Source organism: Telmatherina bonti (genome assembly GCF_933228915.1).
Source record: "Telmatherina bonti genome assembly, chromosome: 2".
In the NCBI taxonomy this organism is placed as follows: domain Eukaryota; kingdom Metazoa; phylum Chordata; class Actinopteri; order Atheriniformes; family Telmatherinidae; genus Telmatherina; species Telmatherina bonti.
In genome coordinates, this window is record NC_136620.1 from 26,308,800 (window position 1) to 26,334,033 (window position 25,234).

Consider the following 25,234-nt stretch of genomic DNA (forward strand, 5'->3'; position numbering starts at 1 on the left):
CATACTTGCGAGGTTGGTTTGGTAGAAAGTGTCATATTAAAGCCAAAACACACAAAGCAGCTTCTTCATAAATGCAGAAGGTCCTGCACTTGGATCCGCCCGTTTACTCTTTGTCACTTTGCTCCACAAACACACATATTTGTGTCCACCAAAAACACAACATTGACTGACAACATTTAACCATCTTACTCTGGCACTTGTATGATAAACCCACAATCAATTTTAATTATTAAAAAACATTAGCAGAAAGTACAACACAGCTATAATTTCTTTTCTACAAAAGTCTTCCATTCATGAAAAACAAGCACATAAATAGACACTTTGCCTATAAAATTTTCTTGTGTGGGATAGTGTGCTTTTGCACAAATCTTTTATAAATATATATCTGTGTGCCACAAAAAAATGTCCACAATGTGTGTACTTCAGTACATGTGCGAGGCTGCGAGGACTGTTGAGGTTTATAAGTGAGTCTCCTGGTCAGGATTGCAGTCCGGGGTCAGTATAAGCTGCTCGCAGCGTATGGAGCTGCTCTCCTCTTTCCTCAGTGACTCCAACTCAGCATTCCCATTGGTCAGGGCCGTTTTCTTCTCCCTTTTAATGTGTCTTTTTAGCACAACAAAGCCCCAGATGCAAAGGAAGAAGGAGACTGTCCTCAGTCCTAGAGTGAGGCCCAGGTACACTGTTCTGTTAAAAGGAGAGCGGTGTCGTTAGATACTCTATGTTTTATAGTGTTTCTCTCTAAGCCAGGCTCAACTTTCCTTCAACTTTCCTGCCAGTAGGTTTATATAAAAAGTTCTTTTTTTCTTAGACTTCCTCTTAAAAATACATTAATTCGACTTTATTGCACAAAAGATGTTCTGACAACAGAAGGTTCAGCAGCCGATGCATTGCATGTGTTACTCACACATTATGTGACACAGAATAAAAGATTTTTAAGAATAAGTTGGGATGTTGTGTCAAATGTAGTTCAAACCAGAATCTATTGATGTGGAAATCCAAAACAACAAAACAGAATATGAACAACAAATCAGATCTTGAAACTGAGATGAGAGGACAAATAACTGTAACAAATAAAAACGCATCAATGCATGCAATAGAAAAATTATTTTAACTGGCATAAGGTCTGTAAAATGACTGTTTAAGGTGCATATCAGATGCAAATGGGCAGAAATGGGTAAAGGCTCAGAAATCTGTGATAAATGGTGTTTAGAAGCTGTAGAATGTTTAAAAAAAATCTTTATTGTAAAATCCTAAAGACTTATACATCCCTCCAGCTATAGCTAATAATATCAACAAAACAGGAAAACTTGACTGAAAGTCAAAACTAGATACTTCATGATGTTTGGATTTTCAGGTGACCAACCTGAGGGCAATGTTAGGTCAGTGGAGTTCTGCTGTGGTGTCTGCATGACTTTCCTGGTTCCAAAATAAAATAAGCAACAAAACAAAGATACAAGCTACGTTTCCTAATTAAAAAAAAAAAAAAAAAAAAAAAAAAAAAGATGTTTGAGGCTGTTCTCATAAAAGGCTTGTATGATTATAAAAAGTAATGCATCCGGACATTCGTACATATCGAAATCCTCAGCTCATCAGGGCAATGATGTCAATGGAGACAAGAAAGTGTTTTCTGCAGGAAAAACAACCCAAAAAAAGAAACATGCAGAAAATGCAAAAAAGTTTTAAATATCTTCATAATTTCCCTTGTTTAACTATGCTATCCTACACTTGGAAACTTTTGTTCTCGCTCATTTTTGTGTGCATGTGGACATTTGTTCTTGTTTTCTTTTTTCCATCATTTGGAACGAAACGTGAACTCTTGATGACGTGATGAAAAGATGATTTTACTCTCCTATTATCAAATCACCACTAATACTGATAATAAAAATACATTTACCTGGGATAGTAAAGTATAAGTTAAGCAGAAGTTAAGAAGCTTTACATTAACTTTTACACCGCAATGGTGTATTATTTATTTACACAGGCAAAAAATGAAAATGTTTTATGTCGATTTAAAACCAATACAATTTGCCTTCTATAAATCTGCATCTGCATCTCTGATACTATGGAGTTGCATTAGTGTATACGGCAGGGGTGTCCAGCTCCAGCCAACAAGGGCCACAATCCTGCAGGTTTTAGCTGTCTCCAACACAGCAGATTCAAATTAAATGCCTTCAGGTGTACTGTAGCAGTAAACATCCAAAACCTGTAGGGCTGAGGCCCTTGCTGACCTACTTTGAACACACCTGGGCCTTGGTGTGAGCAACAGACAACACCAGATACTGAACTGGCTTGCCTGCACTCCCAACCTTTCAGCAACAGAAAATATTTGGTTTAATGTTTTCAAACAAATATAAAATATTTGTTCTAAGTCTGAAATATGTCGCTGCTAGTAAAAAGTCGCAGCATCAAGATCTTATGTGTTAGGTTTTATTATAACCACATGAAAACAAGCAATTAAATACATTTTATAAACTGATTGGTGATTTTTACTAAATGGCTACACAGACTTCCCTTATGATGCCACACCATCACAAGAAATCATGTAGTAATGCTGGACTGTTATTAGTTTGACAAGTTTTTGAATAAACAGCTCACTAGATTACCTGTAAGCTGAGGTGTCGTATATCCTGCAAGCGCCTCTTTCACCACATATCTTGTATCCCCATTTGAGGCAGGTTGTATCAATTATAGCTCCAAAATATATTGGGGCAGGTATTCCTGCTGTTGTACAAAATAAACAAATTAGGTTACATGAGGGACAAAGTCAGGAATAGTGAATTCACATAGTCATTATCTGTTCATATGAAAGCAATTTACAAACAAACAGCACACTAAATACTTAAACTAAATGCATTTAATTGTACAACCTTTTGTATTGCAATAAGTATGCACTAATGAGTTTCCTCAATAAACACAATATTTCAGTAACTGTGTTATACCAAATATACTATATATGTTACTATGAATATTACTATATTACTATACTATCTAATACCAAATATCTGGTGTACTGGTATTAACACTATAGACAGAAGACCAAAGGTGGTTCTGACCCAGGGTGCGGGTGGCGAGCGTGTGGATTCCAAGGGCTAGGGATTTTAACTCAGGCTTAATACATCTGTTGAAACAAGACCAGTTACAAGTAAACTTGCAAACTGGTATCACTAAAAGAACAACACAGGTTCACATTTCTGTTTACAAGAGACAGAACAGAGCAGATAAAATCAATGATAAGTTACTTTCATGTACATAAGAAGATCCTAAAACTAACCTGTTTTTAGTTATTCATAAACCCAAGTATTTGAGCGTGTTGACAGACCTGACAAGCAGCATGAAGCCTGGTATCCCCCCGAGAGAGATAATGAAGGAACTGAGGACAGACAGAGCCAAGAAGTAAGGAAAGACCTTGTCACAGCTGCCTCGGTGCGGGCACTGACCGAGAGTCGCTGTCAGGTTGCCTGATTGGTTATTAGCCACTGCTATACACTTGCAACTGTCAAACACCTGCCAGAAAGAGGGAAAAATGAAGCAAAAAGTCATAGTTTGGTTGCAGTATAGCAGGAAACATTTATCCTATAAATGTCACATGCTAATCAGAGGCAGCAAACTGCTGATATAAATCATGTGGAAATGTCAAGCTTTGTTTGTTATCTGTGGGTGATATGACACAACATGGAAGTGATACGAAAGCAGCAGCCGGTATCTGACCGTATTCTTTCCAGAGCCAGAGGACGAGGTGCATCCTGCTAAACATGGAGAAACATAGGTGATTTCATTCTGGCCACACACTGGATCCCAATCCTTCCTTGAGCAAAAGCAACCCGAATTACAGTCAGAGAGGAGAGACCGTTCCTGATAAGACAAGCCTTCAACTCTGCATGTAAAAACATCAAAGAAATGCAAAGATTACTGACAGTCGTTTTGAAAAATGGATTAACTGAAAAAAAACAAAAAGTAAAATTATAGATAAATGAAGAAAGACACAAAGGCAAGCTTTGGAAGTGTCGCAGCTGTAATCTCTAAAGGGCACATGTCTGCTTTTCACAAGTCGACAGCTTACAGAGGTTTTGGATAATTCTCTGTGACAAGATTCAATGACATTGCAACAATAAACAGGTGTTAGATTAGCTTGGCATCAATCATAAGTTTAAATAGCTTGTAATATTTCAGAACAAGGGACAACAACAAGATTTTTTTAGGTGAGCATCCATGAAAGAAAGTGGATTTGGTGGAAGTACTTTGTGACAGGTGAACTTCTGGAGGCTTGCCAAGTGGACAAGAGACAGAGAATGATGGTGATTTCTTCACTCTAAGCACAAGTCTTGATGCACTGGTCAGTGAGCTGCCACTCAGAACAAATACATTGGTTATAAGTTTTAAAATATGTGAAACCAAAATATGTGTTCCCAAACATGAAAACCTTGATCCTTTTTTCCGTAATATGTCCCCTTTCATCAAAGAATTGCCTTAAAGCAGAACTTGGAAACCTTTAAAAAAAATGAGAACAGTTACAGCCTTTGAGTCTCTATCTCCCTCTCTGCTGTGCATTAGTTCAGAGGCGCTCCCAACAGAGGATGCATGTGGAGCCAAGTAACCAGGTAAACCTTTAAAAATTACTATTATTAACAGCTGAAGGTTCCTCCTCACTTGTACTGGTCATTTTCACTCAGGCACGACAAACATGATATTTTAAATGACTGTCTTCTCTGTACTACCTTGGCCTTGTGACAGATCTGCACATATAACAAATGCTATTTTCATAGTCACCAAGATCTGCTTTAAATCAATGCAAGTGTTTGTTTTACTGTTATCTAGACCATTAGGACATAAGGGAAATGCGTAAAGATATGACATACCCGCTGTATGAAACTGTAATTCCTGCCACCTTGTAGTTCTCACAGCCCATGGCAAAGAAAAGGAGTGACAGGAAGTAGCCCAGCAGGGACGTCCCAAAGGCAAATTTAGCTGCACCCATGATATCCAGCTTGTACTTTTTCATGATAACTCCTCCAGAAAACATCCCAAAGGCCACAGCTGGGATGTTAATCACACCTAGTCAAACAGAATACAACTTCTTTAGGTGGTAGAGGATCATGGACACACCTTAAAACAAGCATCACACTGTCGGCTGCAACAAGAGGGATCAAAGTAAGAACACTCATTTATATCAAAGTAGACTCATTCATATTTCATTTAAAGAGAAGTGAAACCATGCTGCAAAAGATAAAAACAGCCTCTGATAGATGAGAGAATATGGGATGTTTCCCATCATCCAATACTCAGTTGCTTAATGAAGAGATCTGCGTTGTCAAGCTGTCTGCAACTGCACAAGTTGATCATCTAAATGGCCTCATTAATCTGTAGGATTTTAAATAAATGCTGATCTGTTAGGCAAATGCGTTATGTGAGACTATTTTATTTTATTTTTCTGTGTGTGTGTGTGTGCGGATGTGTGTCTTTATATATGTACACATTTTTTTTTTGTTATCGGTTTTTTATCTGTACTATTCTGTTTGTTTGGTTTTTTGTTTGTTTTGTTTTGTTCTGCTTTGTTTTTGGTTTTGTTTGTTTGTTTGAAAAAATTAAAAAAACTTAAAAAAAAAAAAAAAAAAAAAACTAAACTAAATTGTTTGATAAAGCTGATGAAGCTGAACGTCTCTGCTCTGAGACGAAAGTGTGGAGCAGAAACGGTTCACTATGCGGGATATTTACGAGAAAAAATAAAAAAATAAAAATAAATGCTGATCATTTTAAAAACTCTGAGCACTATGCTAAACTTGACTGCCATTCTAAAGCTATATCTTTTGCTTCAGAGAGAAGTGAGACTAAAAAATGAATCAAAAGCTGTCTCATGGAATACTTTTGATGTTTCCAGATCAATTCACACATTCAGCAAAGTAACGTTGACTCTAAACAAGATTTTATATCTAAAGCTAATACATATTCATAAATCTTGTATAATTATACACATACATACATACATGTATGTGTATATATATATATATATATATATATATATATATATATATATATATATATATATATATAAGAAGATATATATATATATATATATATATATATATATATATATATATATATATATATATATATATATATATATATATATATATATATATATATATATATATATATATATATATATATAAAACACCTCCCTCACCCAATCCATCTCCCTAGAGTGGGGTGGGTGACTGTTCATCTCTCAAGCTCGGGTTCTCTACCAGAGTCCTGAGAGCTTGAGGGTCCTACGCAGTATCTTAGCTGCTCCTAGGACTGCGCTTTTCGGGACGGAAATGTCTGATGTTTCCCCAGGTATTTGTTGGAGCCACTTCTCCAGTGTGGGGGACACGGCCCCCAGTGCTCCGATCACTATGGGTATTACTGGTGCTTTCACCCTTCAGGCCTTCTCCGGTTCTTCTTTGAGGCCTTGGTACTTCTCCAGTTTTTCATGCTAAACATTGTGAACAATCCAAACAGTGTCCTTACCCATGAGAAAGTTTGCCTTTGAAGTCGACTGGCCATAGTGTTGCTCGATGTATTTGGGTTTGTAGGTGACCATGCCGATGAGAGAGTTAAACTGAATGATTGTCACACAGAGGTAGATCATATACACTGGGTTTCCAAGGAGGCTCTTCAGTGTGGGCAAGAATTCTGTGTAGAGAAGTTTAAATAAATGAGTAACACTTTTATAAATTGATGTTTACATCTATTTATAACCAGTAAATGTGGGACAGATACATCAAAGACTTCCAGTTGAAGAAGCTGCATGTTTTATTTGACATATTGACCCCTAAAGTCACAGACTGAAAGTGTCTTCATAGCCTGCCTGTTAACACAGTGTGTTTGTATTTGTATTCCAGACAGCATCTACAGGTTGAATCTGAGAAATTTTTCTTTCTTACAAATATTTTTTTTTAATTTGACTTCAGCAATGCTTTTTAAAGAGAAGTTAGGACTGAGCATGTTTACCACTCTGCTGCATCATGTCGGCATCAGAGCATTGTAAATGTCTGAGATCTGAGCAGACCAGTCTTTGTATTTTTAAAACTGAAATATTTTCCCATTCTTGCCTGAGAAAAGATCTCACACTTGTATTTCCCATTTCACAAAGTAAAAATTTTTTTTACTAGATGACAGCCCGCCCTCTCCCCCAGACTCCTCCTACACAGCTATGCTGTTGTAAGACATGCAGGATGTGGTTTGCAACTATTTTGAAAAAGGCCGCTCTATTAAAAAAAAAAAAACTATCAGGTTGTATATAGTATGTTATAGTATGTATGTTTAGGCACTCCTAAACATACATATAATTCAAGAATATTCATTTGCCAATACTATGTCCACTGCTCAAAGCTCATACCATCACAGATACTGGCTGTGATGGTATAAAAGTTGGAATATTACTTCTATTAGCTTAGACGATGCAGTCTGCATACTTTCCATTTCCCAACCTTCTTAAATGAGTCAAGGCACACATAAAACATCAACATTTGTTTCTTTTTTTTAAACACATTTCCTTTTTGTTTCTAGAGGTTTAGATTACATTTAATGATACCTTTATGAACTGAAGACCGGGTAGTAATTTGCGCAATAAATTCCTGTCTGTTTTCAGTGCAGTTCTGGATGAAGGCTGTGTCAGGCCCTTTCAGTCTTGTCTAATACTGAGTTTATACTTATCTTTTAATGACATTATATAACATAGATAATAAAGATCCAGATTAATTGTCATCTCTTAAACCACAAAAGCTTTTATAATCAAACGTAAAAAGAAAATATACTTTTCACAAAATAATACATTCCTAGTTTCAGCATTTGCCATATCATGTCTTTCTTTGACATAACCTGTGGTATTAAATGAGAGTTTTAAATAATTAGTTAATATCTGACTTAACTTCTGTTTACATTTTTTTATAAAAGGCCGTGAGTCGGCAGGTTTTCATGGATCTGATTGCAGTTTAACATTATTGAAACTTGTCTAATGTCTACTTGTTGAATGTCTACTTGTTTTTCAGGAATAAAAACAAAAAATATTCAATACACGATGACATTTTTTCAACAACGTACCACTGGCCATCAAGTGTAAATTAGCTGGCTCCTCTTGTCTGATTTTATGGTTCATGGCAGGAGAATCTCTGATAAACCTGGTCTGCTCTGGAGTGCAGTTGCTATCATGTTTGTCCACAGGCATGGGTAGGGATTTAGGCAGGAACCAGAAGGGAACAGCAGACATGAGAGTGATCGCACCAGCAATGAGGTAGCCTAGCCACCACGCCCCCACCCAGCGGGCGTCAGCAGGGGTGATGGTGACTGTCTCTGTGAAGAGATAAAAACACACCTAACAGTGTTAGATTATTTTTGCTTTACTTGCTTTCTGTTGACTAACAACACACATGGAAGCTTTGCTCACATATATCAAGAACTGATAATGTTTTAAAATGGGCTTTATGTAAACTGCAACTTTATGCTGAATTATGCATAAAAAAAACAAACAAACAAAAAACACAATACTGTCTTATAGCTCAAGCCTCTTGATATATTAAATAAAAGTTACACAAAAACCTAAAGATATCTGTTTCATTCTCTTAACATACAAATGCTTTGATGTGTTAATGGTGTTATCAGTTGCATTGCATCTTATAGAACTTTGACATGGACAGTCTAGTTGACACTGACTATTTGTGAAGTTTAAAAATGATCTGCGTTGCTTTTCAGATGAACCATTGTTCATCAGTTGAATGACAGTTTACTCACCCATGTCCACAAATCCGATGTCAACGTAGATTTTGGCACACAGAGACCCCAGCAAGTACCCAAACACAGGTCCAATAATCGCTATGGTCTGAACACAACCTGTTGTACATGACAAAGAAGGGAATGGTCATTTACCTGCATTCAACACTGGTGGACTCAATTTTGCCATCCATCCATCCATCCATCCATCTTCTGCCACTTATCCGGAGTCGGGTCGCGGGGGCAGCAGCCTAAGCAGGGAAGCCCAGACTTCCCTCTCCCCAGCCACATTTGCCAACTCTGCGGGGGGGATCCCGAGGCGTTCCCAGGCCAGCCGAGAAATATAATCCCTCCAGCGTGTCCTGGGTCTTCCCCGGGGTCTCCTCCCAGAGGGACGTGCCTGGAACACCTCACCAGGGAGGCGTCCAGGAGGCATCCTGACCAGATGCCCGAGCCACCTCAACTGGTTCCTCTCGATGCGGAGGAGCAGCGGCTCTACTCTGAGCCCCTCCCGGATGACCGAGCTCCTCAGCCTATGTCTAAGGGTGAGCCCGGCCACCCTGCGGAGGAAACCCATTTCAGCCGCCTGTATACGAGATCTCGTTCTTTCGGTCACGACCCACAGCTCATGACCATAGGTGAGGGTAGGAACGTAGATCGACTGGTAAATCGAGAGCTTCGCCTTCTGGCTCAGCTCCTTCTTCACCACGACAGACCGGCGCAGAGCCCGCATTACTGCAGACGCCGCACCGATCCGTCTGTCGATCTCGTGCTCCATCCTTCCCTCACTCGTGAACAAGACCCCGAGATATTTAAACTCCTCCACTTGAGGCAGGACCTCACTCCCGACCCGGAGAGGGCAATCCACCCTATTCCGGCTTAGGACCATGGTCTCAGATTTGGAGGTGCTGATTCCCATCCCAGCCGCTTCACACTCGGCCGCGAATCGCTCAAGCGAGAGCTGGAGATCACGACCAGATGAAGCCAACAGGACCACGTCATCCGCAAAAAGCAGGGACCCAATCCTGAGGCCACCAAGTCGGATCCCCTCAACACCTCGGCTGCGCCTAGAAATTCTGTCCATATAAGTTATGAACAGAATCGGTGATAAAGGGCAGCCTTGGCGGAGTCCAACCCTCACCGGAAACGAATCCGACTTACTACCGGCAATGCGGACCAAGCTCTGACACCTGTCGTACAGGGACCGGACAGCCCTTACAAGGGGGTCCGGTACCCCATACTCCCGGAGTACCCCCCACAGGAGCCCCCGGGGGACACGGTCGAATGCCTTCTCCAGGTCCACAAAACACATGTAGACTGGTTGGGCAAACTCCCATGCCCCCTCCAGGACCCCAAAGAGGGTATAGAGCTGGTCCACTGTTCCGCGACCAGGACGAAAACCACACTGCTCCTCCTCAATCCGGGATTCAACTATCCGGCGGACCCTCCTCTCCAGGACCCCTGAATAGACCTTACCAGGGAGGCTGAGGAGTGTGATTCCCCTGTAATTGGAACACACCCTCCGGTCCCCCTTCTTAAAAAGGGGGACCACCACCCCAGTCTGCCAATCCAGCGATACTGCCCCTGATGTCCACGCAATGCTGCAGAGGCGTGTCAGCCAGGACAGCCCCACAGCATCCAGAGCCTTAAGGAACTCCGGGCGGATCTCATCCACCCCCGGGGCCTTGCCGCCAAGGAGCTTTTTGACCACCTCAGCAACTTCAGCCCCAGAGATAGGAGAGTCCACCCCTGAGTCCGCCAGCTCTGCTTCCTCATCGGAAGACGTGTTGGTAGGATTGAGGAGGTCTTCGAAGTATTCCTTCCACCGACCCACTACGTCCCGAGTTGAGGTCAGCAGCTCCCCATCTCCACTGTACACAGTATTGATGGAGCACTGCTTCCCCCTCCTGAGCCGCCGGATGGTGGACCAGAATCTCCTCGAAGCCGTCCGGAAGTCTTTCTCCATGGCCTCGCCGAACTCCTCCCATGCCCGAGTTTTTGCCTTGGCAACAGCCGAAGCCGCATGCCGCTTAGCCCGCCGGTACCCATCAGCTGCCTCCGGAGTCCCACAGGCCAAGAAGGCCCGATAGGACTCCTTCTTCAGCTTGACGGCATCCCTCACTGTTGGTGTCCACCAACGAGTCCTGGGATTACCGCCACAACAGGCACCAACGACCTTACAGCCACAGCTCCGGCCGGCCGCCTCAGCAATAGAGGCACGGAACACAGCCCATTCGGACTCAATGTCCCCCGCCTCACTCGGGACATGGTTGAAGCTCTGCTGAAGGTGGGAGTTGAAGCTCGCTCTGATGGGGGACTCAGCCAGGCGTTCCCAGCAGACCCTCACAACACGTTTGGGTCTGCCAGATCTGACCGGCCTCCTCCCCCACCACCTGAGCCAACTCACCACCAGGTGGTGATCAGTTGACAGCTCCGCCCCCCTCTTCACCCGAGTGTCCAAGGCATGTGGCCGCAGGTCCGATGATACGACTACAAAATCGATCATCGAACTGCGGCCCAGGGAATCCTGATGCCAGGTGTACATATGGACACTCTTATGTTGGAACATGGTGTTCGTTATGGACAATCCATGACGAGCACAGAAGTCCAATAACAAAACACCATTTGGGTTCAGAGGAGGGGGACCATGCCTCCCAATCACTCCCCTCCAGGTCTCACTGTCATTGCCCACGTGAGCATTGAAGTCCCCCAGCAGAACAATGGAGTCCCCAGAAGGAGCACCCTCCAGCACTCCCTCCAAGGACTCCAGAAAGGGTGGGTACTCTGAACTGCCGTTCGGTGCATAAGCACAGACAACAGTCAGGACCCGTCCCCCCACCCGGAGGCGGAGGGAAACTACCCTTTCATCCACCGGGGTAAACCCCAACGTGCAGGCACCAAGCTGGGGGCTGATGAGAATGCCCACACCTGCTCGGCGCCTCCCACCATGAGCAACTCCAGAGTGGAAGAAAGTCCAGCCCCTTTCGAGGGTACTGGTTCCAGAGCCCAAGCCATGCGTCGAGGTGAGTCCAACTATATCTAGCCGGAACCGCTCAACCTCGCGCACAAGCTCAGGCTCCTTCCCCACCAGAGAGGTGACGTTCCACGTCCCTAGAGCCAGCTTCTGCAGCCGGGGATCGGACCGCCAGGGTCCCCGCCCCTTGCTGCCGCCCAGCTCACACTGCACCCGACCCCTACGGCTCCTCCCGCAGATGGTGAGCCCACGGGAGGTGGGGCCCATGTAACCCTTTCGGGCTGAGCCCGACCGGGCCCCATGGGCGAAGGCCCGGCCACCAGACGCTCGCTCTCGTACCCCACCTCCAGGCCTGGCTCCAGAGGGGGGTCCCGGTAACCCGTGTCCGGGCAAGGGAACATTCATGCCCAGGTTGGTCATCATCGTAGAGGTCAATGAGCCGTGCTTGGTCTGGCTCAATTTTACAAGAGATTTTATTTTTTGCATTTGTAAAGTAACTTCCAACATTTTTTCTTTTAATTTAATAAACATTTAGTCATGTATTCAGGTAGTTATGTTGGGTTTTAAATTTCTTCCTACAGATCAAAGCTATTAAGAGCAATTTGGGTGGATTACCGATAAAGAGTGCAGCATTTTCAGACTCTGCATAATCATCAATATAGGAGATTCCCAAAGGCTGTACAGGAGTCTCTCCAATCCCACGAAGAACGTTTCCCAGTAACACATAAATCCACATTGAAACACTGGACTCCTGTTCACAGCCTACAGTGAAAAAGAAAATAAGAAATGTAAAATATTGATTTACCATTACTTTCCCAAATAATGAGAAGAATAATAGCTTATAACATTGTCAGTGCTAAATCATAAGTGTAAAACTCTCGTGACATCATTAAAAATTATATAAAATAATGAAAAACAATCAAACAAACAAAAAAAGAGAGGATCAAAAATGTTCAGAGCCTGTTAAGGCAACACTGAAGAAAATAGATGCAATGTTGGTTTGTCAAAATTTTTCAAACTGTTATAAATGAAAAGGATAACCTGATAGTTGCTAATGTAACCGTTGTGCCAAAACAGCACATCACTCTAAAGCTCATACGCCATTCAGAGGTAGCATAGGAGTGATGCCAGACAAACAAAACTGCCATGTCTCTATAGCTGAGTCCTCGGTTAAAGTACACCTCAGTTCAGTCACATTTAGCTGCATGTCTGACTGATATGCATGGACACAACCTACATTCCATCTTCTGAACCATATACTTTCTTGTGAGCTGAGAAATCAATTTTTAATTTATTCAGTGTCTCTATGTGCTCTATAAAAAACAAAACAAACAACAAAAAAAACCCAGTCAAATATACAGGGGGAAGCTTGTTCTTGGAGTGAGACTTGTGGTTGTGAGAAGATGTAAACAATGATGTGCTTGACAAAATTAGTCATACTATAATATATGAACCAATGTACACAGATAAAAATGGCAACAGATATAAATACAGTCTGACCTCAGATACAAATGGTGGATGTTACTGCTAAATAATCATGGACTACCTCTGATGACTGATTCCATACACACAAAAAAGTGCGAATTAACTGTTTTGGTCAAATATTTCAGCAAATGTCATTTAAAGTTATGTATTTTTTATTTCTGGAAGTATATCTCGTCTTCCTTGAGTATACTCATTTGTTTAACTAATCACACTGACAGCATGTGTTTTATATCGCAGAACATTGGTTGACATCTTAAACTTAACAGTTTAGACTAGGTTTTTATAAATAATAATAATAATAATAATAATAATAATAATAATAATAATAATAATAATACCAATATTAACATTTTGAAATAAAATAAAAAGGATACAGAATGTAAATTTAAAAAAATCAGAAAAAATTACATTTCCTTACTCACCTCCAGAGGGCAGTAAAAATGCTGTGTCATCTACCCTGGAAGACCCAGGAGAACTTTGTTGACATGGGGAAAGGTCATTGGTTGAATTAACTGAAGACAAAATTGCCGTTTTGATCTTGTAGCTGTGTATAAAATACCACATGACTGTTAGATACTCACATTGTAAAGCGATACACAGATTACACTTTTCAGAGCTGTGCAGCAACATCATCATGGCTACATTTCTTTGATCAAAGACTTATGTGGATGCAACTGTAACAGTAAACTCATACTATCAGTCAGTATACCTACCGGTCAATGAGGAAATGAGGCATAGCGATCAAGAAGGTCCCTAAAGACATTAAGACGCATCCTATTGCTATGATCTTGGGGCGGTGGAGCTTAGCACCAAAATAACTCACAAAAGCAATCACCAGCAAATTCCCTGCAGGGTTGAGAAAATCAAACAGAATTGGAAAGCAGTCAAAGGCGTTAAATATAAGACCTATACCATGCAGAAAATCTTACTTTGCACTGTCTGGATTCCACACAGAGAAAATAAAATTTCCTTCTATATCCATCTTTATGATATGTTCTAACACAGGTAATCCTCAGTTTTTGACATACAAGTCAAAGGTTTGGACACCCCTTCCCAATAGATTTTATCAGAAAATGTGTCCAAACTTTTGACTGGTACTGTGTATTCCTTATGTCTAAACATTGTGGCGTTTATTTCAGAAAGAAGATTGAACAAACTCTGGAATGATGATGGCCCATTATAAGGTTGTGTAACACATTGTGGACTTCTCTGGCTTCATAACTATGACAGCAGCAACACCAAAATGTTTGTACAAATCTTTAGATGTATGTCTGCATAAAGCCACATTTTATACTGGAATCTTGCATTAGCCAATAGGAAGGAGGCAAAGATGTAGGGGTTCACCACCACCCCCACTCACAAAAGCTAAGGCCGTCTTGAACTTGAAAATGAGTAGGACAGCCAAGTGATTCACTAGTGATGTACCAAAAGTTCATTGATTATCCCAAAACCGCTTTGTCCAATGAAGAGACGCGGGGAAGCTGGAGCCTATCTCTGCAGTCTTGGGCGAAAGGCAGGGTACACCCTGGCCAACTCGCCAGTCCATCACAGGGCCACACAGAGACAAACAACCACTCACGCTCACACTCACGGGCAATTTAAGAGTAACCAAATAACATACATGTCTGTAGACGGTGGGAGGACGCCAGAGTACCCAGAGAAAACCCACGCATACACGGGGGAGAACATGCAAACTCTACACACAAAGGCCACTGTCCTAGCTTCGCCCCAGCCAAGGATCAAACCAGTGACCTTCTTACTGTGAGGCCAAAAGTACCAAAAGTTGATTCTGTAAAATTTATTATCACAAAGCAATGCAGGTAATCACCACAAGGAGCAAGCTGAATCCCAGTGCAGCACAGATCTGTAAAATTCTTCTGTGTTTGCAGGAGCATTAATGGAGGATTAAATCTTAAACCATCTCAAACCAGGTTTTATATCTATAGTCCTCCAGTCTTCCAGGGGTATTCTCAAAGTGCTTTGAAAGTCACAACCAACACATTCTATCTGTTCTGGAAAAATTCTTGTAAAACAGCTACTGGTATATAAAATTGTGATACAAACTGATGGATTACAGTACAACTTCTTACTATGAAAAATGCCAAAATGGTCAGGTTTATTACCAGGGTGGACCTCAGGTGCAGCAGCCAAGTTCTTCCTTTTTATTTTTGCAATATTGTGAATGTCCACGTGGAACAGTTCCTGTATGTCACTGGACCTGTGTGGAGTTACTAGGAACCCATGGAAACACTAAAAAGACTTCCTCACTATGCTTGTTTATTGCTGTCACATTAAATGTTTGCTGTGGGCCTGGCGCAGTATCAGGGAACAGGGTCAGCAGATAGAGCGAGCTTGGTTACCCCTTGTCACCATGTAGGGGACCATCAAACTCTCCTTAAGGTGAGTAAACAGTTTAAATTTATTTTGCAACTTGATGATACAGCCTATTACTTATGAACATTAAACATGTCATTAAGATATTTGCTTGTACTATACACTACTCACCACTGGCAAGTCAAGCACTCCATGTGGTTTCACATTCTGGAGTCATGCAAAGAGCCAGGCTATTTTGCCTCCATGTTGCTGATTATACAGGCTGCATCATCTTTTCATTTCAAACAGTGGATCAGCTTAAACAATAATTGTATCCAATAAAGTGATACAATAATTCAATTCAGTAGACCAAGGGCTACAATGTAATATGTAGCTACTGCAAGTGTATTTTACATGTGCTCCAAATCCATGGTTTGTAGCTTACGAAATATAAGAAATGAACAACTCCTTTTCGGTCCGAACGTTTTGATTGGTCAGAGTGTTTATAGATTTACAGTAAATTGAGGGGTCAAACTATATTTCCTTATTGTTCATGATTATAAAATGACTACTATCAGGACGAGGAATCACTAAACCCAGAGGAACAAACAAAATGTCTCTGAGCAAGATTACCTACCCCAGCTTTAGGCCATCAGGAAATAAACATTTCTTTGTTAATCACTGTATAAATCTGATGCATTTTGCTAAAACCTAAGTAAAACAACAATGTTTCTAGAGTTACAAAAAGTTATTAAAAAATAAAGTAACCAACGTCATAAAAGGAAACCCCACAAGCTAGGTATGGATCTTGTTCAGTCATGTTGTGGGTTTGCAGTTGCACAGTGGACACATTCACTATTTCACTAGTAGAGGGGAAGAATGGAGTCAAGCAGATGCCAGGAAATATTGAATGAAAACAACACATTTAGTGGTTATTAGTATGGAAGACTAGGAGGGTCTTTGAGCAAGAAATACAGATGTAATTTGTTGTGAAATAAAAAATACTAATAAATTCAATTTCAAATTCAAGTGTGCATCAGCTATACAAATACAAAAACAAAAAGGCACATTAGAATGAAACCCTCTCAAAACAAGTCATCATGGCATAAAACAGACTAGCACAGTATGGTGAAAAATGTATCTCATATAAACAGAATACAGATTTAGCACAAATATACCATTATCTCTCCAGATTTGAACCAAATGGGAATTTCTTTTGCACTTTTTCATCCTCTTCAAAGTTACAACATGTTATTTTTTTAAGTTTTAAAAAAAACCCAAAATATTTATTTCTTGTAGATATCTGCGTTATGGAGCAACATGCATCTTATTTAAAAACCAATCGGTCAGTAAGTGGTGTGACTAACTATAATAGTGAGGGGGTGGGGGGAGTGACTGCAGAAGAATCTGAAAATCCTGGTAATTCTAGTTAAACCTCCTTCATCTTAAAGATCCCATACTATGCAAAATTCTGATATCTTTCCCTTTGTGGGGAAGGAAAATGACCACTTCCCCTGCTAATGAATACTGCTTTTTGACCTGTCTCCTGGCTAGCTGACCAGCTGACCTGTCTCTAAAGTCACCGAGAGGCCTGTATCCTCTCCCTGAGAGGAGCGTTTGGTGGGCATGGACAGGACCCACTCATGAACATTTAAAGGTTCAGACACACAAACAGCCTGTTCCCAGTAGAGAGACATATTGAATGACTGGACCTATGGCTTAATTTTGGTTAAAACACTTGTTTGACCTCTGACCCTCAAATGAGACTGTTGACAAAAAACATGGGATCTTTAAGGTCCCATTAATAATTTTTTGTTAATCAAACAAAAAAATCCATCCAACCTTCCAACCATCCATCCATCCATCCATCCATCCATCCATTCATCCATCCATTTTCTTATCAGCCTGGCCCAATTAAGGGTCAGAGAAAGCTGGAGCCTGTTCCACCAATCCCTGGGAGAGAGCCAGGGTACACCCTGGATAGGTCATCAGTCCATCCCAAGGCCCAAACATAAAATAAGTGAAACAATCTTCATAAAACTGTTTAATCTTTGACTTTATGCTTTTTTGGAAATCAGATAGTGCTACATTTTAATACTTGTTCACAGTAAAAAAAAAAAAACAACAACAAAAAAAACCCCAATTTAATTGAATTGTATTTAATTTTGTTAGTTGGGTACAAAACCTTTGTAAACCTCTCTAAATGTGTCCATGAATGCCCAGTTAATACAGAGATGAAGAAGAGACTGAGAAACTCACCAACTTCAAAGCTCCCATCTATGATGCCGATCAGATAGCTGGGTATATCGAATCGCCTCTCCAGTTGTGTGATGGTGCTCTTCATGTAGCTGCCAGATAACGCTTTGGCAAAGTAAGCAAAGGACAAAGCTGCAAGGAACATCTGTGGAGATGCAAAACGAAAAACAAATCATCAGCACTGTGGCATTTTTCTGCTCTCCATTTTAATTTTGAAGAGCACATCAACACATCCTATGCAGTCTTTTTGTGATTAAGTAGTTGGCTTCATCAATTCTATTTTTCAAAAATTTTTACAACTAATCATCCACAAAAACAACATCATTTGCGCAGCCACATCGAAAAGGAAACAGTCTGGATTCAAGAAAATTACTGACATTTTGAGAAAAGTGTAAATAATTTAGAAAAAGCATAAAAAATTCACACAATTTAGCCTGGACTCTGCCTTGAGATTTAATGAATATGTCTGTGCCTGATTTTATGTGTGTATATGGCATGGATCTGCAGTGCAGGTACATTTTTATAAAAAGGAAGCAGCTATTCTTCTCAGGCAGAGTGTATCATGCCCCCCCCGTCTTTCGCTCAGCCACCTGTAGACACTGACAGTCAGTAACATAGGGAGGATTAGAGAAGCCAATCCTACAAGGACACGGCACATCCACTGACTGGAAACAGGTGAGAAGCAACTATATTACAACTATATTCCCTACATTCTGAGGGATGAAAATAGCCAGAGCTTGGAAGAGATTTATTTCTCAGAATATGCTGTTTTCAACAGAAGTATGCTGTGATATATATTTCAGAAGAAACCTATTTGATATGTTTTATATTCTACAGGTGCAATACGTAAACATTTAAAGCAATAGGATGTTTCTACTAAAGCAGCAGAATTTCAATCCAAAAACAAAACTGAAACCCACCTGAAAGCTTTGCAAGAGTTTTGTAGATGTCTGACTTTTCCCAACATGTGTTGAACAGGTTACACATATAACTACAAAATTGTACTCATTTTTGGAACTACATAAAAAAGTACCTTTCACATTACTTCAAATACCTCAAAAATATTCAGGAGTTTTACATGTTGAACAGTAAGGTCAGCATAACAAAGGAAATACCAGCTTTTTGACACATGTAACCCAGAGAAAAACTGAGATCCATTATCACATAATCCTTAAAACCCATAAGGAATAGAACCGACAGTGTAAGTCAGAATGAATAGTCCTTTGGAGTGGCTAAAAATATCCGCTTATGCAAATGGAAGTAGTGCTGCTGTGGAGACTGCACAGTTGTGGTTTCGAGTGGTGCTCAAACTTGGTTCATAAGAGCTGCAACCATATAGCCACTGACCTTAACCAATTACTCTCCAAATTTGCAGGGATAACATATGTTATACAATAGCTAATCACAGCTAAAAGGCAGCAACAAATTGGAAAAGTTATAATAAAATCATAAATCAAGTTAAAATAAATAAAAACAATATAAGTTAAAAATTACTGTGCAGATTTCATACATAGGCACATGAGAAAAGAAATGTGTTCAACCTGGATTTAAAAGTGTCTACAGGGGTTTAATCTCCACTGGCAGCTTGTTCCACACCCAAAAGCTGTTTCTCCATGTTTAGTCTGGGGTCTGGCCTGGACTAGTTGATGCAAGTTTTTGCATCTAAGACAGCGGTGGTCCTCAAAAGCCACAGTCCTGCATGTTTTCCATATGTCTCCTTCAAAACACCTGACTCAAAGGAATCAGTCATTGCGCAGAACTTCATTGGCTGATGGATCCATTTCATGAAAGCCAGGTGTGTTTGAACAAGGATACATCAACAACCTGCAGGACAGTGGCCTGTGAGTTTCTTCTGATCTTTCTAGGATACAATATTTTTGATTCTGTTGATGTTTCTGAGTTGGCAAAAAATTGTCCTAGAAAGCCAAAGTTTCTGGGTGTTTACCAATGCTGACCCTCTTCCTTATTCTACCAAACATAATAATCTGTTTCGACTTCAATTAGTTGTCAAGAATTTTTTTCTCATCCGGGTGTTTATTTGCACTAAACACTAGCAGAGTAGGAATATTGAAATGCAGTCATAAAGTTGTGTACTGTCTGCATAGGTGATAAGGTCTGTAATATTTGACCCAATGGGAGCATATACAAGTTGAACAGGAGAGGTTTAAGTACTGACCCCTGGGGGACTCCACAAGTGATGGCCATTTATTTAAAGTCACAGCTACTGATTGTAACAAAATAACTCAGTCCTTTTAAACAGGACCTGAACCAATTAAGAGCAGCTTCTGAAAGTCCAACCCACTTCTATCAATATTACTTTTTTCAGCTATAGAAGAGATGCAGCCATCCATTACAAACCAGCTACAGCTATTCTTAATGGCTTTATACTCTGCCTGGTGTCAAATAAATTTAAATCCTACAGATGATGAGTAAATGAATTTTAAGCAAACTTTGGAAATGATGCATTAAAGGGGATATGCATCAGCCTTGTTTCCATTATCTTAGAATCAAGCAGCATTAGCGAGTGATGGTAAAAGCTAAGTATGGATGGCTTTAACGAAGAAACCGCAACCCTAACCAGACAAACTGTAGGAAGAAGACACAAATAAACCTAGTTATTTCAGAAATAATTTAAGATAAGCCTAGGTTCATCTACACTTACATGTTTAACTAAATATATAATTAGAGTCTGCTCCAAGCGTAGAAATTTTGTAGCACCAGGATTTATTCATGGAATTTTCCAAATAAAAGGCATATAAATGTTGCCTGTGAGGATAATCTTGTTAATACAGGAATATATATACAAATTTAGATTATTTTTAGGTTTTGTGTGGATAATCAGGATATTTTTAAAAATCACATTGAGAGATTTATTGTACTACAGCAGACAGAAATAAATGAAACACGCAGACAAGCACCTCAACAAAGGGCAAGAATGTCTGGAATTTTTCTGAATGCATTACTAAGCGGCTTTGTGATCATTGTTCACTTTTCTCTTTTATGAATAAAATTACTGAAGCACAAAGTCTGCCTGACAAACTAGCTGCTGCTTAATTTAATGTCCAAAGAATACAGAGGTTTGATCCGCTCATGACAATAACTAGGTCTACTGGTAATATACTACGTACTTAACAAAACTTTCAGTGGTTCTTCAATGCAAAAAGAGTCTGGAAAGTGTTTTTAATGTAAAAGTAGCATAGAAAAAATGTGTTCTGTGTATCACAGAAAAATAATGTATAATAAACCACCTGGCAAAGCATGAATGATTTAAACAACCACCAAGTATATATGAGATTAAAACATGAGAAAATGAGAAGTGCTCTCAGATGCAGCAGATGCTGTAGGGTGTCTCTATTAATCCAAGCAGATGGAAGTATGTGAGAAGTCTGTGTTTGACTTCCAGGTGAACACTACTGGGTCTTGGGTATACTGGTAAGTACAGACAGACAGATGGACAGACACTGTTACAGGAACAATGAAAATCAGTTTTGGGTTTATCTGCTGCAACATACCTGACTCAAATCAATGGCTTATTAGCAAACCAGTGCAGAGATTAATATCAAGCTCTGAAACAGTCGGGTTATTAAGTCTGATGTGTGTCAAGTGTGCTGCAGCAGAGAAACTGAACACTTGCAGGACTGCAGCCCTTGGGGACCAGAGTTGCCCACCCGTGTACTAGTCTTCCAGTGTAAACGTTACTGAGGGAAGGTAGTACTGTTCCGATCACCGACTTTGCTGCTCTCACCACTCATTGTAGCCTTTTCCTGTCCTCTGCAGTACAGTAGCTGAACCATACTGTACAGCAGTAGGTAGACGAGGAGTCGAGGAAGAAGGCCTAGAGGATCTTCATATGTCTTTGTTGTGTCTTCCCATTTGGTGACATGTGTTTTTGGACCATATGAAGTTGACTGAGATGTGTACTCCAAGGCACTTGAAGCTCTTCACCTTCTCTACCTTTGGGTGGGGTTGTCACTCTGTTTAGTTCTCCTAAAGTCTATATTGACGAAAGTCTCCATTGTTTTTGGAGGTGTTCAGTTTAAGATTTTTGTTTTCAAATGATTGTAGATGCCAGACCTCCTCCAGGTCGGCAGACTTGTTGGTGTCCTCAGTTAGTCTAGTAACAGTGGTGTTGTCTGCAAATTTGACAATGGTGTTGCTGGTCTGGATCGAAGAGCAGTCAAATCCACACTTTAGTGTAGCATAGTTGTTTGGTTTGTTTTAAAAAGTGTCTACAAAATGCTTCCATTGAAATATATAATTTTACTTTGCTTTCCTGCCTTTAGAGACACGGCTTATATGAAAAGAAAAAAAAAATCTTCATACCCTCCCCAAATTTGATGGAGATGTCTAATATTTCTCCAGGTATCTATTTGAGCCACTTCTGCAGAGTGGAGGATACGTCCCCCGGTGCTGCAATGACCACAAGTTCTAGTGTTGCCTTCACCTTCCAGGTTTTCTCCAGCTCTACCTTGAGCCCTTGGTATTCCTCCAGTTTCCTGTGTTCCTTTTTTCTTGATATTGCCATTATTCTGGCTAAATCGATCTGTGTTTTGGAGGAGGAACATGTCTAAAACATGCAGGGCAGAGGGTCGTAAGGACCGGAATTGAAAAAGACTGTGTTTCAGGGGGCTTCTTTGTACAGCCTCCACCTGGGATCCTGTTTGGTACAGTCCTTCTGGGCCTCTAGTTCTGGTACTCAAAGCTTGCTTCTGTAATTCCATTAGTGTCTCTGTTTTGTCTTTCAGTCCAAACTGCTCTAGCTGTTGGCAGGACTTGTTAATATCCGCCACTTCAGCTATCTGTCAGTGTTATGTCCCATCCAGTGGTATTTACTCCTTTGATAGTTCCTCCAACTCATTTTCCTACAGTTTCCACTGGCTGAGACATTCACAAAGTGCTTCAACCCTTGGAGTCATCTCCCTGATGCGTTTGTAGAGTTTGGATGTTTCATCTTGTATAGCGGCTCTGATGCTCACTAGTCCACCTTGTCCATTGGGCTTTGCATATTTCCTCTGGATACTAGATTTGTGGTGGAACCTCATGATCAGCAGCTTTCATGTTTTAATGTCTGTGGTCTGAACTTCTTCCTTTGTCCAGCTTGTCATCTCAGGATATCTGATCACTGGCAGGGCACAGCTATTATGGACCAAGCCTGTTTTAACCATTCAGCTGACTTTTCAGGACATGCCTTACACAGCCTTACTTATGATGGAAATTTGACTGTTCCTGCTTTCCTTGTGGTTTCTACAGAGTTGCCATTCAGATCACAAAAATTCTTTATCATGTCATACCATTACTACAGCAACACACACAGTAAACCACTGTGGAGCAAAGTAAACTTGAGCTTGATCAATTGAACCTCAATTTATTTCAGACTGCAATTTGTATTGAATGACATCAATCCTTTTTCTTAACTGCTTAGTCCAATTCAGGGTTGTGGGGAAGCTGGAGCCTATCATTGGGCGAGAGGTGGGGTGTACACCCTGGACAGGCCACTAAACCATGACAAGACCAACACAAAGAAACAAACAACCATTCACACTCACACTCACTCCTAGGGACAATTTAAAGTAACCGATCAACCTAATATGCATGTCTTTGGACAGAAAGAGGAATTCATATTGAATGTATAAGAATGAAGGGGCTCGAACACATTTTAAAAAAAAATATTTTTGCTTGTTTTTGTTTGGGTAACGAGTACCTTCAGATTGGGGTGACAGTGCTTTACTACAGAGGAGGCAGGATTCTTGTCCAGAGTCCATCGGCCTGTGGCTGTTTGGTCCATTTTCTTCAAGGCAGCTTTCTACACCTCAGTCCCTGGAAAGTGGAAGGTGTCTTGCCACTGTGGGGAGGAGAAGAATGTGATAGTTTAGTTCGATAAAAGGGTCAACATAAATAATTATGTACAATACCATCAGTTAACTCATATCTTATCCAAAATGTGTCTAAACTAGCTTAAAATACTTGATTTCAGAATGCTATGAGTGATTGTACAAAACACCATATTTGTCCTGCTGTCAGTTGTTGTATTTGATGCAAACATTATTGTTCCTCTTTCTGTCAAAGTGAGCTCTTGGTCATTTTCCTAGTTATGGTTTCTGGGGGCTAAATCTAGTAAATTGCTTTCTTAATTAATTATGAAATAAAATGACCAAAAGCCTGTATTCCACAGAATGACTAAATTTGTCATGCCATCAAGATTTCTTAAATCCTTAAATTCAAATCTGCCCCTAATAGAGTGAGTAAATTGGCTGTTTAAGGAAACTGTGGTGATTTTTATTTTCAATCTGCCCCAAAAGCAAACATTTAATCCAAATATTTTTGTAAATTCAAAGTTCTTGCAAAGCTGATACATGTGAGCTCCCCTGATGTATTGTGCATATATGGAATGTGAAGTGAGCTGCATTATTACACCAGGTAGAAGTAAACCTGGACGATGTTTCTTTGTTATAAATTCATTTTGGAAATGGGAATATAGTAAACAGCAACAATTAGATTTCTTGAGTTCAAGTTAAGTTCAGTAAAGGTTGATTAGACAAATGAAAAGACAGCAAATTATTCATTCATTATCCTAACTGCTTAGTCTGATTAAGGGTCGCAGGGAAACTGGAGCCTATCTCAGCAGTCTTTGGGCGAAAGGCAGGGTACACCTTGGGCAGCTCGCCAGCCCATAGCATGGCGACAGCAAATTAGTAACCAGATAAGTACTCTGTTGTACATAAGTTGCTTTAAGCAGGCGAGGAATCAGAGGGCAGATTTAGGACTCTGTTTCAAGCCCATGCTGCTGATGCAAAGACATCTCCTTTTGCATCTCTCCTCCATCCATCACATCCCTAAATGGCTGCAAAATTATGCAAATATGACAAGGTATGAACACATTTTTATGTCCATTGAGCATCAACACTTTCAGTATTTTGACACAAGAAAACTGTTGACTGCTTTCCTCTTATAAAAACGAACTAATTAAGGATGCAGCTACAGTGGAGCTACCTGACTCATCTTGTAATAACAAGTGAGCAGCTCTCCAACCGGTTTCCCACACGAGCAAGATGAGCAAAGCAGAAAGAAAAGGGAAAAAAAAAACCTTCATGCCATTGTGGGATTTAGACAAGACTGGCTATTTAAGTCTATGGAGGGGGAGGAATAAAGCCACTTTACATATCTGGGGTCTTAGCCGCTCCAAATCTTATGTTGATTATGTTTGGTATTTGCACATGTCTGATAGTTAGAGCAGCGTTTAAGATATAATATTAATATCACATATGCAGGCAGAAATCCCAAAAATGCGCCTTAAAGGTTAAAATAAAGTAGCAAAAATAATGACAACTCACTTTGCAAAGACAAATTAATATAATTTATCGTTCCTATCAATTACCTAGACCTTCTTATCTCTCTTTTTTTTTTTTATCATCAATGTTCTCAATATAATGCTTATATGCGCTTTCTAGAGTCTGCAAA

General features: G+C 40.4%; 1 protein-coding gene across 1 annotated transcript; it reads right to left on the reverse strand.

Annotated features, from left to right (window-relative positions):
* Positions 1 to 29: 29 nt before the first annotated feature.
* On the reverse strand, positions 30 to 23,561 carry LOC306766760 (solute carrier organic anion transporter family member 1C1-like; the record flags this gene model as incomplete). The annotated part of the gene is made up of 14 exons (XM_079254588.1): positions 30 to 684; positions 2,604 to 2,721; positions 3,054 to 3,118; positions 3,320 to 3,504; positions 3,709 to 3,874; positions 4,857 to 5,052; positions 6,508 to 6,672; positions 8,083 to 8,331; positions 8,770 to 8,868; positions 12,338 to 12,484; positions 13,630 to 13,751; positions 13,921 to 14,053; positions 17,780 to 17,921; positions 23,478 to 23,561. The coding sequence occupies 14 exons, from the start codon at positions 23,559 to 23,561 to the stop codon at positions 459 to 461; spliced, it is 2,097 nt and encodes a 698-aa protein (XP_079110714.1). The 3' UTR covers positions 30 to 458.
* Positions 23,562 to 25,234: the final 1,673 nt, after the last annotated feature.